At 38.6% G+C, this 15490-nt stretch overlaps 1 protein-coding gene across 14 annotated transcripts in view; it reads left to right on the plus strand.

The window, feature by feature from the left end:
* The window catches only part of UNC80 (unc-80 homolog, NALCN channel complex subunit), a 234133-nt gene that overhangs the window by 18630 nt on the left and 200013 nt on the right, over positions 1–15490 (plus strand). For all 14 annotated transcript variants that reach the window (XM_055380463.1, XM_055380468.1, XM_055380470.1 and 11 more), the window contains exon 7: positions 3581–3720. In XM_055380463.1, coding sequence (XP_055236438.1) covers positions 3581–3720 — 140 coding nt within the window. The remainder of the gene's footprint in view (positions 1–3580; positions 3721–15490) is intronic.

Genomic DNA, 15490 nt, shown 5'->3' on the forward strand with positions numbered 1-15490 from the left:
TAAGATGCAGAATGTAATTCAGTGCAAATTTGTCATGTTTGATCAAGAAAAGAAAGAAATGAAGTCCGGAGTAATTGAAAGCTACATAGAAATCGATACTACCATTAACTTATGGCATTAAATGACCTGCTTTCACTTTCAATTCAACATGTGCAAAGTGAAACTTGCTGCCTTCCATCAAAATTGGATCCTCTTTCCAACTGTTATTACTCAGGAAGATTATCACCCTTTTTACCCTCCAACCTGGAAATTTTGGAGTCCTATTACATCTACCATTTAGTGAGCAATTACTAAGTACAGATGCTATGATTTGTATGCTGTAAGATGTATATATTTTTCACATTTAACATCTTTGAAATTGAGTATGCTTGACAATCTTTGGCCTCTTATGATCTCCCTACTGGTAGCTGTCTTGATATGGTTGTAATTCTTGTGCAGCATGAATTTGGTCATTTCCAGCATCTAAATTTGCATCATCAGGGTCAGTGGATTATAAGCATATGTCAGAGGGAATAGTGGAACAGTATTTTAAGAGATAACACTCTTGATACAGAGGAGGTTATTCTTTGGAAAAACTCAAGTATTAACAATTCTGGGTTGAAAATTTTAAATGTGAAGGAGTTTTAGGAATACCTACACCAATTTATTTCACTTATACTTTCCTCTTACATATACACGGGATGGAAATATAATTAAAAAGCTGTGCCTAAATAAATGTAAAATAGCTCTTTCAACTAGTATAAAATAAAAAATCCTCAATGATACAAGTAACATGTCCTAGTTTAATTAACAGGGTATTTTTTTCTTAATGTTACGTAAAATAATAGTATGTCTTCTAAATGATGACATCTTAGATACAATGAAATACATACATCTCATATTATGTTATACTTAATCCTCTCGATTTGATTTCCTGCTAAGTCATATTGTCTTCCTTTCGTTATGTTGCTCAGATGTTTTCTTTATTGTTTATGACCACTACTATCCTCTAAATCCAGGCCCTCATGACTAAATTGCAGCTGAACCTACCTAATTGAGTTTTATACTTCTAGACTTTTCTTCTTTGCATAAATACCACTAATAATTCCTGACTAATTTTCCTAATACATCATTTATTTATTAACTCACCATTCCACATAAGGCATTTTATGCAAATGCCATCTTTTGTCATGTCGCTTTCTCCTTAGGAACCTATAGTGGATCCTATTGACTGTCGCTGCAAGACCAAATTCCTCTCCCTGTTTTTTTTGTGCCTCCTACCACTTGGCACCACCTTTGTTAAGTGACCCTGTCTCTGATTATCCCTTCAGTCAGTTATCTATTCTCTCTAACTTATAGTGCCTGCTCATTTTAGCCTCCAAATCCTTGCTCAAATTGTTTCCTCTAACTGGAATCTTCTCTTTCCTTCGTCTAAATTTTATCCTTTTAAGGACCAATTAAGATCTCAATTCAGGCTGAGGCGGGCAGATCACGAGGTCAGGAGATCAAGACCATCCTGGCTAACACGGTGAAACCCTGTCTCTACTAAAAATACAAAAAAATTAGCTGGGTGTGGTGGTGGATGCCTGTGTCCCAGCTACTCGGGAGGCTGAGGCAGGAGAATGGCGTGAACCTGGGAGGTGGAGCTTGCAGTGAGCTAAGATCGTGCCACTGCACTCCAGCCTGGGCAACAGAGCGAGACTCCGTCTCAAAAAAAAAAAAGATCTGAATTCCCAATTCCCCCTAAACTCTTGTCTAATTAGTCTAAGCCTGCACCGTCCAATATGATAGCCTCTAGGCCCATGTGGCTATTGAACACTTGAAATACAGCTAGTCTGAATTGACACTGTAAAATATACATCAGATTTTGAAAATATAGTATAAAATAGAATGTAGACTTGGCACGGTGGCTCATACCTGTAATTCCAGCACTTTAGGAGGCTTAGGCAGGCAGATCACTTGAGCCCAGGAGTTTGAGACCAGCCTGGGCAATATGGCAAAACTCTGCTTCTACTAAAAATAGAAAAATGAGCAGGACATAGTGGCACGTGCCTTTAGTCCCAGCTATTTGGGAGGCTAAGTGGAGAGGATCACCTGAACCTGGGACATGGAGGTTGCAATGAGTCAAGATCACACCACTGCACTCCAGACTGGGTAAGCGAGACCCTGTCTTAAAAGAAAGAAAAAAAAAAAGTAAACATCTTAATACTTTTTTGTTTTGTTTTGTTTTGCTTTGTTTTTGAGACGGAGTCTCACTCTGTCGCCCAGGCTGGAGTGCAGTGGCGCGATCTTGGCTCACTGAAAGCTCCGCCTCCTGGGTTCGTGCCATTCTCCTGCCTCAGCCTCCCGAGTAGCTGGGACTACAGGCGCCCACCACCGCACCCAGCTAATTTTTTGTATTTTTAGTAGAGACGGGGTTTCACCATGTTAGCCCGGATGGTCTCGATCTCCTGACCTCATGATCCGCCCACCTCTGCCTTCCAAAGTGCTAGGATTACAGGCATGAGCCACCACGCCTGGCCCCATCTTAATACTTTTTATATTGATTCTATGTTGAAATGATAATTAGGGGTTAAAAAGAATATATTATTAAAAACAATTTCACCTGTTCCTTTTCACTATTTTTAATGTGGCCTCTACAAAATTTAAAATCAGATATGTGGCTGTTTGTGGCTTGCATTATCTTTCTATTGGACATGCTTCTCTGACCTATACTTACCTGTCTTGAGACATAACTGTAAGCTCATGAGTTTAAGGGTCAGATTCATGTAATTTTTTAAATCTCTCAAATCACCTAACATTATGCTAAAGAATTTTATGGTCAACTTCAGAAGACTTAATTCATGAAATTTCTAGCTGTATTTATCTCTCTGTCCATCATGATTGAATAATGCCTTATTTTGTGTGTAAAAATTAAAATTGTAAGGGCTAACCTTCCAGATAGATTGTTGAGGGTCTTTATACTTTAGTAAAGAATTTCACCTACAATGCCTATGGAAAAATATCTCACATCACCTGGGCAGAATTACATTTATCAGCTAAATGTAATTAAAATAAGTTACCTGGTAACAGAACTGCTGAATGTGTACTTATAAATCAGAATAAAGGTCATTGTGTCCGATTAGAAAAGTGTATTGCATTGCATCTCTCCACTGATGAATGAAGAAAAAGTTAACCTTGTACTTCTGTTCTCATGTTCTGGCTTCAATCTGATTAGCTCCTACTAACCTGGTGCTTCTATTTTAGCCTCATGCTTCTATTCAGTTCACCTCCATATGATGAATTCTTGATGTGTAACTCTCCTATAGATACTGGGTATGGAGATGAAAAGGAAAATAATTAAGAATAAAATGAAATAAAATTATGAAATTACTTTGCCTGATGCTTGAAATGACACAGGTGATCCCTAGAAGTCTGTTTCTATTCTCCCTGAGGTGAAGTCAAAATCCCTTGGCCCATAATATCATAATTAACTATAGTGAAAAAAAGCCCATATATGGAACCATGTTGTAATATGGTAGCTAATTCTAGATGATATAGCTACAGGGGAAAACAAAAAACAAAAAAACGAAACCTAATCTGCTATCTCTGCCTCCAAAAGGGACTCCAGGTGGTTTGTGAAACATTCCAGTCTGATTCCGTCTCACCCAAGGCCACCATTTCAGGCTGTCACCGAGGAAACTCCTTTGATGGAAGTCTGTCCTCCCAAACTTCCCAGGAAAGAGGCCCATCACATTCCAGGTACCTGATTGCAATGTTAGGGACAAAATGTGTCACTGGTCACCAAAAATCAAATATGCATTTTTAACTACTTTGATAGCCTCTGTTCCTTAAAATATGTATTTGCATAATATGTGTATACATATTCTTGGTCAAAGTATAATTAATAATTGTAGAAATATGCTATGAATGGCTCTCCTTTAAACAAACTAGGGCGAAAGTGGAAAAGATGCTTCTGATTTAATGAGATGTCTGAATTAGGTGTTAGTTAAAATGTTTAAGTGCAGAACTCAAATGATGCTATCAGAAGATTATGTTGCAAAGATGTTAAAGGATCTGTTTTAATATATAAGAATATTTTATACTGCTAGATCCTTGTATTAAAATTAGTGCTTCTAAATTACATAGGAATTTAAAAGTCTATTCTTTGTAAATATTCTAACCCTACCCTTGTTATTTGGTGTACATAGTGAATTTGCTTATAAACACCTTCTCCAGAAACAAGAAATAGTCTATTTCTTCTTATTACCAGTTGAAATTATGGACACCTGGAGTCATGAGGTTTGACACTCCACCTATGGGGCAAGAGCTCCTGAGACCATCTATATATCCCTACTTTCAAATAAAATTATAGCCTAGTAATGCATAGTATTTTAAAAGGGAACATTTTTAAGACTAGTTTTATTGAGGTGTAACTTACATACTATAAAATTAACCTATTTTAAGTTTACAGTTTTATATGGTTTGGCTGTGCCCCACTAAATCTCAACTTGAATTGTATCTCACGGAATTCCCACGTGTTGTGGGAGGGACCCAGGGGGAGGTAATTTGAATCATGGGGGCCGGTCCTTCCCATGCTATTCTCAAGATAGTGAGTAAATCTCATGAGATCTGATGGGTTTATCAGGGGTTTCCACTTTTGCCTCTTCTTCATTTTTCTCTTGCCACCACCATATAAGAAGCACCTTTCACCTCCCACCATGATTCTGAGGCCTTCTCAGCCATGTGGAACTGTAACTCCAATTAAACTTATTTATGTTCCCAGTTTGGGGTATTTATCAGCAGCATGAAAATAAACTAATATAGTAAATTGGTACCAGTAGAGAGGGGCATGGCTGAAAAGATGCCCAAAAGTGTGGAAGCAACTTTGGAACTGGGTAACAGGCAGAGATTGGAACAGTTTGAAGAGCTCAGAAGAAGACAGGGAAATGTGGGAAAGTTTGGAACTTTACCTAGAGACTTGTTGAATGGCTTTGCCCAAAATGCTGATAGCGACATAGACAATAAAACCAGGCTGAGGTGGTCTCAGATGGAGATGAGGAACTTGTAGGGAACTGGAGCAAAGGTGACTCTTGTTATGTTTTAGCAAAGAGACTGGTGGCATTTTGCCCCTGTCCTAGAGATTTGTGGAACTTTGAACTTGAGAGAGATGATTTAGGTTACCTGGTGGAAGAAATTTCTAAACAGCAAAGCATTCAAGAGGTGACTTGGGTACTGTTAAAGGCATTCAGTTTTAAAAGGGAAACAGAGCATAAAAGTTCAGAAAATTTGCAGCCTGACTATGCAACAGAAAAGAAAAACCAATTTTCTGGGGAGAAATTCAAGCCAACTGCAGAAATTTGCATAAGTAAGGAGCAAGGAGCCTAATGTTAATCCCTAAGACCATGGGGAAAATGTCTCCAAACCATGTCAGAGACCTTCACAGCAGCCCCTCCCATCACAGGCCCAGAGGCCCAGGAGGAAAAAGCAGTTTTGTGGGCTGGGCCCAGGGTCCTCGTGCTGTGTGCAGCCAAGGGACTTGGTGCCGTGGGTCCCAACTGCTCCAGCTGTGGCTGAAAGGGGCCAATGTACAGCTCAGGATGTGACTTCAGAGGGTGGAAGCCCCAAGTCTCAGCAGGTTCCATGTGGTGTTGAGCCTGCAGGTGCACAGAAGTCAAGAATTGAGGTTTGGGAACCTCCGCCTATATTTCAGAAGATATATGGAAACTCCTGGATGCCCAGGCAAAAGTTTGCTGCAGGTGCAGGGCCCTCATGGAGAACCTCTGCTAGGGCAGTGCAGAAGGGAAATGTGGGGTTAGAGGCCCCACACAGAGTCCCTAATGGAGTGCTGCCAGGTGGAGCTGTGAGAAGAGGGCCACTGTCCTCCAGACCCCAGAATGGTAGTTCCACTGACAGCTTGGATCATGCACCTGGAAAAGCCGCAGACCCTCAACACCAGCCTATGAAAGCAGCCGAGAGGGAGACTGTACCCTCCAAAGCCACAGGGTGGAGCTGCCCAAGACCATGGGAACCCACCTCTTACATCAGCGTAACCTGGATGTGAGGCCTGGAGTTAAAGAAGATTATTTTGGAGCTTTAAAGTTTGACTGTCCTGCTGGACTTTGGACTTGCATGCCCCCTGTAGCACCTTTGTTTTGGCCAATTTCTCCCATTTGAAACGGCTGTGTTTACCCAATACCTGTACCCCCATTGTATCTAGGAAGTAACTAACTTGCTTTTGATTTTACAGGCTCATAAGCGCAGGGACTTGCCTTGTCTCAGATGAGACTTTGGACTGTGGACTTTTGGGTTAATGCTGAAATGAGTTGAGACTCTGGGAGACTATTGGGAAGGCATGGTTGGTTTTGAAATGTGAGGATATGAGACTTGGAGGCACCAGGGGTGGAATGATATGGTTTGGCTGTGTCCCCACTAAATCTCACCTTGAATGGTATCTCCCAGAATTCTCATGTATTGTGGGAGGGACCCATGGGGAGATTATAAAATCATGGGGGCCAGTCTTTCCTGTACTATTCTCATGATAAGTCTCAGTGAATAAGTCTCACGAGATCTGATGGGTTTATCAGGGGTTTCTTCTTTTGCTGCTTCTTCCTTTTTCTCTTGCTGCCACCATGTAAGAAGTGCCTTTCACATCCTGCCATGATTCTGAGGCCTCCCCAGCCATGTGGAACTGTAAGTCCAATTAAACCTGTTTATATTCCCAGTTTCAGGTATTTCTTTATCAACAACGTGAAAACGAACTAATACACAGTTTAATGATTTTTAGTAAATTTACAGAATTGTGCAACTACCACTACAATCCAATTTAAGAACATTTTCATCACCCGAAAATGTCCCTTGTGCCCATCTCTTGTGTCACTCCCATTCCCACACCCAGCCCCAGATAACCACTAATATACTTTTTATTTCTATTGGGTTGCATTTCTAGACATTTCATATAAATGAATTCATACAGTCTGTGGCCTTTTGAATCTGGCTTCTTTCACTTGGCATAATGTTTTTGAGATTTATCCACATTATAGCATGGATTAGTAATTCATTCCTTTCTATTGTTAAACAATATTCTTTTTTTTCCTTTATTTCTTCTAAAGAAACAAACAAACAAAAAAAATGAGACACGTGCAGAACATGCAGGTTTGTTACATAGGTATATGGGTGCCACGATGGTTTGCTGCACCTATTGACCTGTCCCCTAAGTTCCCTCACCTCACCCCCAACCCCACCACAGGCCCTGGTGTGTGTTGTTCCTCCTCTGTATCCATGTGTTCTCAATGTTCAACTCCCACTTATGAGTGAGAACATGTGGTGTTTGGTTTTCTGTTCCTGTGTTAGTTTGCTGAGGATGATGGCTTCCAGGTTCATCCATGTCCCTGCAAAGCACACTATCTCTTTCCTTTCTGTGGTTGCATAGTATTCCATGGTATATATGTACCATATTTTCTTTATCCAGTCTATCATTGATGGGTGTTTGGGTTGGTTCCGTGTCTTTGCTATTGTAAATAGTGCTGCAATAAACATATGTGTGCATGTGTCTTTATCTTCCTCTGGGTATATACCCAGTAATAGGATTGCTTGGTCAAATGGTATTTCTGGTTTCTAGATCTTTGAGGAATCGCCATGCTATCTTCCACAATGGTTGAACTAATTTACATTCCCACCAACAGTGTAAAAGCATTCCTATTTCTCCACAGCCTCACCAGCATCTATTGTTTCCAGATTTTTTGAAAATCGCCATTCTGACTGGCATGAGATGGTATCTCATTGTGGTTTTGATTTGCATTTCTTTGATGATCAGTGATGTTGAGCTTTTTTTCATATATTTGTCAGCTGTGTAAATGTCTTCTTTTGAGAAATGACTGTTCATATCCTTTGCCCACTTTTTGATGGACTTGTCTGTTTTTTTCTTGTAAATATGTTTAACTTCCTTGTAAATTCTGGATATTAGACTTTTGTCAGATGGGTAGATTGGAAAAATTTTCTCCCATTCTGTAGGCTGCCTGTTCACTCTGATGATCGTTTCTTTTGCTATGCAGAAGCCCTTTAGTTTAATTAAATCCCATTTGTCAATTGTGGCTTCTGTTGCAATTGCTTTTTGCATTTTAGTCATGAAGTCTTTGCCCATGCATGTGTCCTGAATGCTACTGCCTAGGTTTTCTTCTAGGGTTTTTATGGTTTTGGGTTTTACATTTAAGTCTTTAATCCATCTGGAGTTAATTTTTGTATAAGGTATAAGAAAGGAGTCCAGTTTCAGTTTTCTACCTATGGCTAGCCAGTTTTGCCAGCACCATTTACTGAATAGGAGATCCTTTCCCCATTGCTTGTTTTTGTCAGGTTTGTCAAAGATCAGATGGTTGTAGATGTGTGATGTTATTTCTGAGGTCTCTGTCCTGTTTCATTGCTCTATATGTCTGTTTTGGTACCAATACCATGCTGTTTTGGTTACTGTAGCCTTGTGGTATAGTTTGAAGTCAGATAGTGTGATGCCTCCAGCTTTGTTGTTTTTGCATAAGATTGTCTTGGCTATACGGCTCTCCTTTTTTTTTATTTTTATTTTTTTATTTTTATTATTTTTTTTTTTTGAGATGGAGTCTTGCTCTGTCGCCCAGGCTGGAATGCAGTGGCGTGATCTTGGCTTACTGAAAGCTCCACCTCCCAGGTTCATGCTATTCTCCTGCCTCAGCCTGCCGAGTAGCTGGGACTACAAGGCGCCCACCACCAAGCCTGGCTAATTTTTTTTTTTTTTTTTTTAGTAGAGACAGGGTTTCAGTGTGTTAGCCAGGATGGTCTTGATCTCCTGACCTTGTAATCCGCCCACCTCGGCCTCCCAAAGTGCTGGGATTACAGGCATGATCCACCATGCCCAGCCTACAGGTCTCCTTTGATAGTTCTTTGATACCATATACAATTTAAAATAAATTTTAAATTTAATTTAAATTCATTATTTTATTTTAAAAAAATAAAATAAGTTTTTTTTTTCTAATTCTGTGAAGAATGTCAATGGTAGTTTGATGGAAATAGCATTTAATCTATAAATTACTTTGGGCAGTATGGCCATTTTCACAATATTGATTCTTCCTATTCAGGAAGATGGAATGTTTTTCCATTTGTTTGTGTCCTCTCTTATTTCCCTGAGCAGTGGTTTGTAGTTCTCCTTGAAAAGGTCCTTCATATCCCTTGTTAGCTGTATTTCTAGGTATTTTATTATCTTTGCAGCAATTGTGAATGGGAGTTCATTCATGATTTGGCTCGCTGCTTGCCTATTGTTGGTGTAAAGGAATGCTTGTGATTTTTGCACATTGATTTTGTATACTGAGACTGCTGAAGTTGCTTAGCAGTTCAAGAAGTTTTTGGGCTGAGATGATGGGGTTTTCTACATAAAAATTATGTTGTCTGGACACTTGAGACAACTTGAGTTCCTCTCTTCCTATTTTAATACCCTTTATTCCTTTCTCTTGCCTTATTGCCCTGGCCATAACTTCCAATACTGTGTTGAATAGGAGTGGTGAGAGAGGGCATCCTTATCTTGTACCAGTTTTCAAAGGGAATGCTTCCAGCTTTTGCCCATTCAATAGGATATTGGCTATGGTTTGTCATAAACAGCTCTTATTATTTTGAGATATGTTCCATCAGTACCTAGCTATTGAGAATTTTTAACATGAAGGGATGTTGGGTTTTATCAAAGGTCTTTTCTGTGTCTGTTGAGATAATCATGTGCCTTTTGTCTTTCGTTCTGTTTATGTGATGAATTACGTTTATTGATTTGCATACGTTGAACCAGCCTTGCTTCCCAGTGATGAAGCCAACTTGGTCATGGTGGACATCTTTTTTGATGTGCTGCTGCATTTGGTTTGCCAGTATTTTATTGAGGATTTTTGCATCAATGTTCATCAGAGATATTAGCCTGAAATTTTTTTTGTTGTGTCTCTTCCTGGTGTTGGTATCAGGGTGATGCTGGCTTCATAAATGAGTTAGGGAGGAATCCCTCCTTTTTAATTGTTTGGAATAGTTTCAGAAGGAATGGTACCAGCTCTTCTTTGTATTTCTGGCAGCTGTGAATCCATCTGGTCCTGGGCTTTTTTTGGTTGGTAGGCTATTAATTACTGCATCAATTTCAGAGCTTGCTATTGGGCTATTCGGGGATTCAACTTCTTCCTGGTTTAGTCTTGGTAGGGTGTATGCATCCAGGAATTTATCCCTTTCTTCTAGATTTTCTAATTTATTTGCATAGAGGTGTTTATAGTATTCTCTGATGGTGGTTTGCATTTCTGTGGGGTCATTGGTGATATCCCCTTTATCATTTTTTACTGTGTCTATTTGATTCTTCTCTCTCTTCTTCTTTATTAGTCTAGCTAGTGGTCTATTTGTTTTGTTATTTAAAAAAAAAAACAGCTCCTGGATTTGTTGATTTTTTGTAAGGTTTTTCATGTCCCTATCTTCTTCAGTTCTTCCCTGATCTTAGTTATTTCTTGTCTTCTGCTAGCTTTTGGATTAGTTTGTTCTTGCCTTTCTAGCTTTTTTAATTGTGATGTTACCATGTCGATTTGAGATCTTTTTAGCTTTCTGATATGGACATTTAGTGCTATAAATTTCCCTCTAAACACTGCTTTAGCTGTGTCCCAAAGATTCTGGTACGTTGTCTCTTTGTTCTCATTGGTTTCAAAGAACTTCTTGATTTCTGCCTTAATTTCATTATTTACCCAGGAGTCATTCAGGAGCAAGTTGTTCAATTCTCATGAAATCATGTGGTTTTGAGTGAGTTTCTTAATCCTGATTTCTAATTTGATTACACTGTGGTCTGTGAGACTGTTTGTTATGATTTCAGTTCTATTGCATTTGCTGAGGAGTGTTCTACTTCCAATTATGTAGTCGATTTTAGAATAAGTGCCAAGTGTCACTGAGAAGAATGAATATTCTCTTGACTTGGGGTAGAGAGTTCTGTAAACGTCGACTAAGTCTGCTTGATCTAGAGCTTAGTTCAAGCCCTGAATATCCTTGTTAATTTTCTGTCTCATTGATCTGTCTAATACTGACATTGGGGTGTTAAAATCTCCCACTGTTACTGTTTGGGAGTCTAAGTCTCTTTGTAGGTCTCTAAGAACTTGTTTTATGAATCTGGGTGCTCCTGTATTGGGTGCATATGTATTTAAAATAGCTCTTCCTATTGAATTGTTCCCTTCACCATTATGTAATGCCTTTCTTTGCCTTTTTTGATCTTTGTTGGTTTAAAGTCTGTTTTGTCAGAGACTAGGATTGCAACCCCTGCTTTTTTCTTTTCTTTTTTTTTGACGGAATCTTCCTCTGTTGTCCAGGCTGAAGTGCAGTGGCACAATCTCGGCTCACTGCAATCTCTGCCTCTTGGATTCAAGCAGTTCTCCTGCCTCAGCCTCCCGAGTAGCTGGGATTACAGGTGCCTGCTACCACGCCTGACTAATTTTTGTATTTTTAGTAGAGATGGGGTTTCACCATGTTGGCCAGGCTGGTCTTGAACTCCAGACATTGTGATCTACCCATCTCGGCCTCCCAAAGTGCTGGGATTACAGGTGTGATCTACCATGCCCGGCCAACCCCTGCTTTTTTTTTTTTTTTGCTTTTTATCTGACTTACCTTTTCATTTGATAATTTTTAAATGATCTACCTCCAACTGGCACTAGAATCAGGCTATATGGGTGCATTGTTTTTGAAAGATTTCTTAGAATTGTTTAAAGCACAGTCATATTAATACAATTTTTAACCAAAATACTACTATCTTGTGCTTTAAAAAAATAATATGTAAATAATGTATATGTCTTTGTGTCTTTCTTTGGACTTTAAAAGCAAGTGGCCCAGTTGAATAATCTTCTGCTGGTAGAGAATATGAAATTTTGATAGCAATTTTGGTTGTGTAAACAGGGTTGTTTGTATTTATCCACTGATTTACTGTCCCAGGTCAATGGCGATAAGCATTTAAAATTATATAATATACATGGAATCTTAAAAAGTGTTGAACTTGTAGAAGTAGAGTAGAATGGTAGTTATCAGAAGCTGGGAGAGGGGGATGGATGGGGAAAGGGAGATGTTGATCAAAGGGTATAAAATTTGTTAGATGAGAGGAAGGAGCTTTAGTGATCTATTGCACAGAATGGTGACTATAATAAACAATGAAGCATTGTTTATTTCAAAATTACTAAAAGAGCAGGTTTTAAATATTTTTACCACAAAAAAAGTATGTGAGATGATGATGAATATGTAACTTAGTTTGAGTTAATCATGCCATAATATGAACATATGTTAAAACATCACATTGTACTTCATAAATATATAACATTATCCATCAATTTAAAACAAAAATTTGAAAGTTAAAAATTTTAAAAGTAATATGGAAGGAACTCTGTGAGGATAATCAATCACATCTCCTATAACTTAGCTAATGTACTAACAACTTTAAGCAATGATCAATTTAGTGCTCCCTCATGAAGTTTGTTTTAGTTTTAGGTAGCTCTGTTTAGTGGAATGTCCTTCTTATACATCATCAAAATTTGTTTTTCTGTAGTTTCTGTCTATGGTTCTTGCATTTTTTTTTAACTTCTCTGTAACACACATTTATTATCTTTTGATTTTAGGGGAAAACCCAGGCACAAGTTAGTTGAGTTCTCTGCTTCAGGGTCTTACCAAGCTGAAATCTAGGTGTTGGCGTGGACTGCAGTTGCCTCACAGGCTTAACTGGGGAAATATCCAGTTACAGTTTCTCTCAGGTTGTTGACAGAATTCATTTCCTTGCAGTTCTAGGACTAAGGTCCTTGTTTTCTTGCTGGATATTGGCTGGTGACTGGTCTTAGTTTCTGAAGCCTGCCCACAGTTATTTTCCACATGGCCCTCTTCATAAGCTACCTCAAAATATGGCAGCTGATTTGTTCAAAACCAGCAAGGGAGAGAAATCCTCTCTAATTCCAGTCTGCTAATACAGTGTTTACAATGTGACATAACCACAGGAGTGATGTCTCATTACGTTTGTCATATAAGGTAACCTAATTATGGGAGTAACATCCCTTTACCTTTTCCATATTTTATTGGTCATAAATAAATCACAGTTCCTGCCTGCACTCAAGAGAAGATGATAAAGGGTGTGAACACCATCAGATGGGAATCAAGGGCGTTTCTCCTAAAATCTGGCTACACAGTTCTTTTGAAGATGTACAAACTCTTCCTATATTAGCCTTCCACTGACTCAAAAGTAACCATTATGACCACCAGCACCTCCACAAGGGTTTCATTTTATTTGATGACAACAAAGTTATCAATGACATAATTAAATCAGATTTGGGGAAAGGTAGTTACTTAGGACACAGACTAAGAGAATAACAATAAGAACTACCTTTTTGGATATCTATGTGTACAAAATTGTACTAGAGTCTCTACATTTATTGTATTATTTAAATATTCATATATTCATTTATTTCTATGTCAGTATATGCCACCATTATTGGCCTAGATATTCTAGTCAAAAATATGAGGTTCACTCCACATCAAGTCCTTTACATTCTGCCTTCTTAATGTCTGTCAAATCTTTTTTCTCCAACCTCATAGTCACTGGCTTGGTTCATATCCTTATCATTTCTTACTTGGATTTCTTTTTTTAATTTAATTTTTTAGAGACAGGGTCTCACTCTGTCACTGAGACTGGAGTGCAGCGGCATGATCACAGCTCACTGTAACCTCAGACTCCTAGGCTTAAGCAATTCTTCTGCCACAGCCTCCCAAGTGGATAAGAATGCAATGTGCACCATCAAGTCCCACTATTTTTAAAAACATTTTTTTTTGTAGAGACATGGTCTTGCTATGTTGCCCAGGCTGGTCTTGAACTCCTGGCCTCAAGTGATCCTCATGCCTCAGCCTTTCACAGTGCTGGGATTACAGGTGTGAGCTGCCATTCCCAGCCTTTATTTAGATTTCTGCAACTGCTTCCAAACAAGTATTTCTACATTAATCATTACTTGCTACTCATCTGTTACCTATGAGATGTTACCAAAGTGATTTAAAATACCTGTGAAATAAAGAGATACGGTTATCTGCACCAAACACGCCCAACATACAGTGGTAAAATAGGCATAGGATACCTGCTCTGGACATGTATAATCAAAGAGAGAAAATGAGAGGCACTGGTCCTTATTAGTTTTGAAATTAAGGTGGAAAAATATTGGAAGGTCCTTGATTAAAACTCAGTGCTATTCCTGCCCATGGTTCTTGGCTCCACCCTCTGGGCTATTAATTCTATCCTCCAAATCAGCTTTCCTTTTTCAAAAAAGATTGCATGTGTTTACAGCTGAGTAGTTTCCTCAGTTTGCTTCCTGCCAGTAAAGTTTTGGGAGTCTAATAGCCTCTTTTTTCCTCTTGTACTGTCTCTGGAAGTGTTTTTGCTGATATAATTATTTTTAAAACTTTGTGGGTTCACTGTGAATCTTTTTAGGGTCCACTAGAATGGAAAAAATCCACATCTACAAATCTCTGAGATAATCTCATTTCTATTTTGTGCTTCTGTTGAACCTCTAAGAAACTTAAGGACACTTAAGTTTCTTAGAAGTTATATATATATATATATATATATATATATATATATATATGTAAAAAAAGTTATAAATATTTGGATTTGAATCACACTCTCAACATTTAATTTAGAGGGTTTTTTTGTTTTTTTTTTTTTTTTTGAGACGAAGTCTCGCTCTGTCGCCCACGCTGGAGTGTAGTGGCGCAATCTCGGCTCACTGCAAGCTCCGAAAGGGCCTTTTATCTAATGGAACGGTATTCTTGGGTATGGCCTGAGATCATTCTGAAGTCTTAACAAATGACTGTGCAACTCCCACCCTTGGCTTCATCTTTAGACCACATTTTTCCAAAAGTTCTTTATATTTGATGTATTATTGGAAGCCATTTCTTAATTTTAGCATTATTTCCCATCTGGAGAAGCTGAGATTTTTCAAAATCAAGTTCCAGCTCATTAGTCTTTAACAGTTCTTCCTTTAGTTCATAACTTTTCTCCCTCAACTTACTATAAGAGCAAGAAGAAATTAGAAGGCACCTTCAACATTTTATTTGGAAGTCTCCTTTGTTAGATCACCCAGTTTGTTAGACACTTATTTTTTAACTTTCCACATCACAGCTAAGCAACTTTCTGTTACTACATAACAAGGATTCTTCTTCTCTAGTTCCCAATAGTACACTCCTTACTTCTTGTTAAGAAACAATTTTCAAAATCAGGGTTTTATCTTGGTTCCAAAATCTGTATTAGTTGTCAATTTCTATGTAACAAATTATCCCAAATCCTAGCAGTTTAAAACAAAGGACGTTTATTTTTTTGCATAGTTTCTGAGGATCATGAATGCTGAAACAGCTTAGCTGAGTGATTGTGGCACAGAGTCTCTCAAGCTTTTGGCCAGGCCTGCAGGTATCTGAAGGCTTGACTGGTCTGAAGGCTTTGCTTTCAAACTCACTCAGATGGCCACTGGCCAGAGGACACAATTCCTCACCATCTGTGTCT

The sequence above is a fragment of the Gorilla gorilla genome, chromosome 11, assembly GCF_029281585.2.
Source record: "Gorilla gorilla gorilla isolate KB3781 chromosome 11, NHGRI_mGorGor1-v2.1_pri, whole genome shotgun sequence".
Lineage (NCBI taxonomy): Eukaryota > Metazoa > Chordata > Mammalia > Primates > Hominidae > Gorilla > Gorilla gorilla.